General features: G+C 47.5%; 1 protein-coding gene across 2 annotated transcripts; it reads right to left on the reverse strand.

Moving 5' to 3' along the window:
• Positions 1-614: 614 nt before the first annotated feature.
• On the reverse strand, positions 615-2,642 carry H257_09926. 2 transcript variants are annotated; one of them, XM_009836308.1, is made up of 5 exons: positions 2,206-2,642; positions 1,629-2,158; positions 1,392-1,546; positions 1,108-1,207; positions 615-988 (listed from the first exon to the last, which is right to left on the reverse strand). In XM_009836308.1, exons 1-5 carry the CDS (start codon positions 2,635-2,637, stop codon positions 757-759), a joined length of 1,449 nt encoding a protein of 482 aa, XP_009834610.1. In that variant the 5' UTR covers positions 2,638-2,642; the 3' UTR covers positions 615-756. The 2 variants fall into 2 exon arrangements, with proteins under 2 accessions (XP_009834610.1, XP_009834611.1); XM_009836309.1 differs by having other exon boundaries at positions 615-1,207.
• Between the last annotated feature and the right edge of the window lie 299 nt (positions 2,643-2,941).

A 2,941-nucleotide genomic window follows, 5' to 3' on the forward strand; every position in this document is an offset into this window, starting at 1 on the left:
ACATGCATGAATATACCTATTTTCTAGCGATGTGATTGGCCCAATGAAACGTAGTGCAATATGCATTACGTTTTCCCTATTTGCTTGAACAAATAGTTTCTTAAATTTAATCACTAGGCATTTGTAAGTGAAATTAATTAAATCCTGGCCAATTCGTTTTCAACAAATCGAAAATATAATGCGTCGTGCATTACGATGCCGTTATTTTCGCCCATATTTCATGTCATTTTCTGGATTATGTGACAAACATTGTTGCCCCGACATGACTTGAACTTACGTTTTCAAAGTACAAGTAATGGTGAGGTAATCAGCCATTCAATTTTATGTGCTAGTAGATCTCGATCGTGTGTACTAGGTGATAAGTGTGCCGGAGGATGCAGGAAATGCCCAACACAGCGAACCTTAAACGTATTGGAGCATACCTCGCAGCTTGATCGCACTACCTTTTATCATTTCTACTAACGTTACTCGAAGTACGTAGGAGTAGTCACAGTTTCGGACGAAAAATACCGGAAATCTCTGAACTTTCAGGTTATTTAAGTAAAATTAGTGTTGTACGGATCACGAAGATACGTTGACTGGATCTGATTGGTTTACAATAGCGTGTCAGTTAGGCGGTGATATGAAAATGGTGTAGTATTAATTTTATAATATTCAAATTTCCCAAATTTTCTGACGGATTATTCGAGACCAACACTCTCGATGACACTCCATGTTTCCAACACCCCATGACGGATATGTCACTGTGATGACATGTCATGATGACATACCAAGGCAGGCGTCGACTGGTTGGCGACGCGGGAGGGCAAAGTCGTGAAACCCGCGCACAGACGCACTGCGTGTGCGGCGCAGAGCCGACGTCCCAGACGATGTACTACTAGTATTACTAGTAATCGGGGGAGGGGCGATGGGGTGGTGGTACACTGCATGGGGGGGTTGTTGTGGATCGGTGGCACAGCCACTTGGCGATTTCTCCGGCGACAATGACCTACGGAACCAAGACAACAATCATATATATAAATATAAATATATTTCATATTTCCCCAGGTTGCAGGTCTGAATCCAATCAACCGACACCATTTGAAAGGACGACGATGCCCCACGTACGAAGGCATCGGAAGCGACCGTCGGCGCTCTCGAATCAAGGTCGACGTAGGGCTAACGTCATCACACGCATGCCACGCTTGTCTACATTTGTCCTTGGATGCTATAGGAACATACATCAGTATGATAAAATCATAATATTATTTATTTTATATATATATATATTATTTTTTACTTCGAAGTAAAATATTTTAATAAAATACAAAAATACTTATACGCGTAGGTTGGTTGGAACATGATTGAAATAACCTATCCATTTATATATATATATATATATATATATGTACCTTGGAGAGTTGCAGCCAGTGTTTTCTTCTCCATTAACGCCATCCGCTGCGTCCATTCAAACATGTGGGTGGTGGCAGAATGTTGGTCGTCGGGACGACATCGAGGGGACGAAGAATGATGGTTCATCTTGTGTTGGATCGTTGCATCGTTGACCCTATGATCATCATCACCGGTCGGTCGTGGGTTCGTTCGACTAGTAGTACTACTAGTATGACTACTAGTACATTTCAACGTACAAGTGCTCCTCGAGGTCATCTACAGTGGTCGCAGGTAAATGGTCTAGCGGATGGACCGACGACGAAGACGATGCCATTGGTGGCTCTGTATTGTTGGTCGTCCAGTGGTCTTGCTTTAGTCGGAATGCACACGAGTCATATGAAGATAATGAGGCTTGATGGTGGTGATAATGCTTCTCGGGCGATGGCTCGCCGTCGCTGTCTTGACTGGGGTACATGGCCCTCTCGTCCGAGTCATTGGCATCGTCGTCGTTATAGCAGTAAGACGATGGCAAGCTCACTTTGGTGTTTACAACACTGGCAGCATCAACCTCGACAAGGAGAGGCGGGTCGTCCACGAGTTGTTGGTTGAGCGTTGGGGCGATAGGTGCAGTGGTAGTCACGCGAGTAGGTGAGGAAACACGAGTAGGTGCAGTGGAGAGGTGGCTGGCGGTGTTCGAGTCGACGATGCACGGGCTGTACGATATGTGGAGCTCGATGCGACCATGGGGTTGAAGCGCATGCCAAAACGCTGTCGCATGTGGAGGCGACTACTCACGATCAAAGTCAGAAGGTGATCGAACACGTGACGAAGTACCTCCAATGCATCAAGGGATATCAATGTGGACGCGATGATTAAACTGCCACACAAGACGTCAATCCCCAACCACAAGTCCCTGGACAGGGCCACGTTCAACTGCATCGACGAGGATCCGCCTCCTTCTTGCCACACGAGGGTGTTGGCCTGGCCGGCCGTCGAAGCCGTGGCGCCGACAACGCCGAGGGCCTTCCCTCCCACCGACAGATGGAACTTGCATCGAAGGCCATGCTGTGGAAGCATGGAGGACTCGACCACCTTGCGGAATGGCAGCGCTGAGACTTGGACGACAGTGACGGTGAGTTGCGCGGAAGAGCTGAGCGAGTCACGGCGGGGCGTATGAGCGTGGGTACTGTGGCGGTGTTGGGTAGTCGTGCCGATGGGGGTCCCCTTGGACCCCACCGAGCGGAGCGGCAGTGGACTTGCTAACATGGCGGCACCGAAATGTAAATGTTACCGAGAGCTGGAGCATGTTCTTACTTGTCCTACACAGAACCCAGGGAATTTCTACTATGTTCGTCGTTCGCTTGAGATCGAGGTCCTTCAAATGAGGGGACGCCTCAGATCTATCTTTGCAAACGAACGATGCGTTGTGATTGGTCCACATCACTTCAAGTACGTTTTTGATTGGCTATTTGCTGACATGCTCATTGCTGCCTTCAATGCAATTACCGGTAGACATGGGGGGATAGGTAGGGGTATACAGTACTGCATATATACGCATCGTAGTATTGTA

Source organism: Aphanomyces astaci, assembly GCF_000520075.1.
Source record: "Aphanomyces astaci strain APO3 unplaced genomic scaffold supercont1.25, whole genome shotgun sequence".
Lineage (NCBI taxonomy): Eukaryota > Oomycota > Saprolegniomycetes > Saprolegniales > Verrucalvaceae > Aphanomyces > Aphanomyces astaci.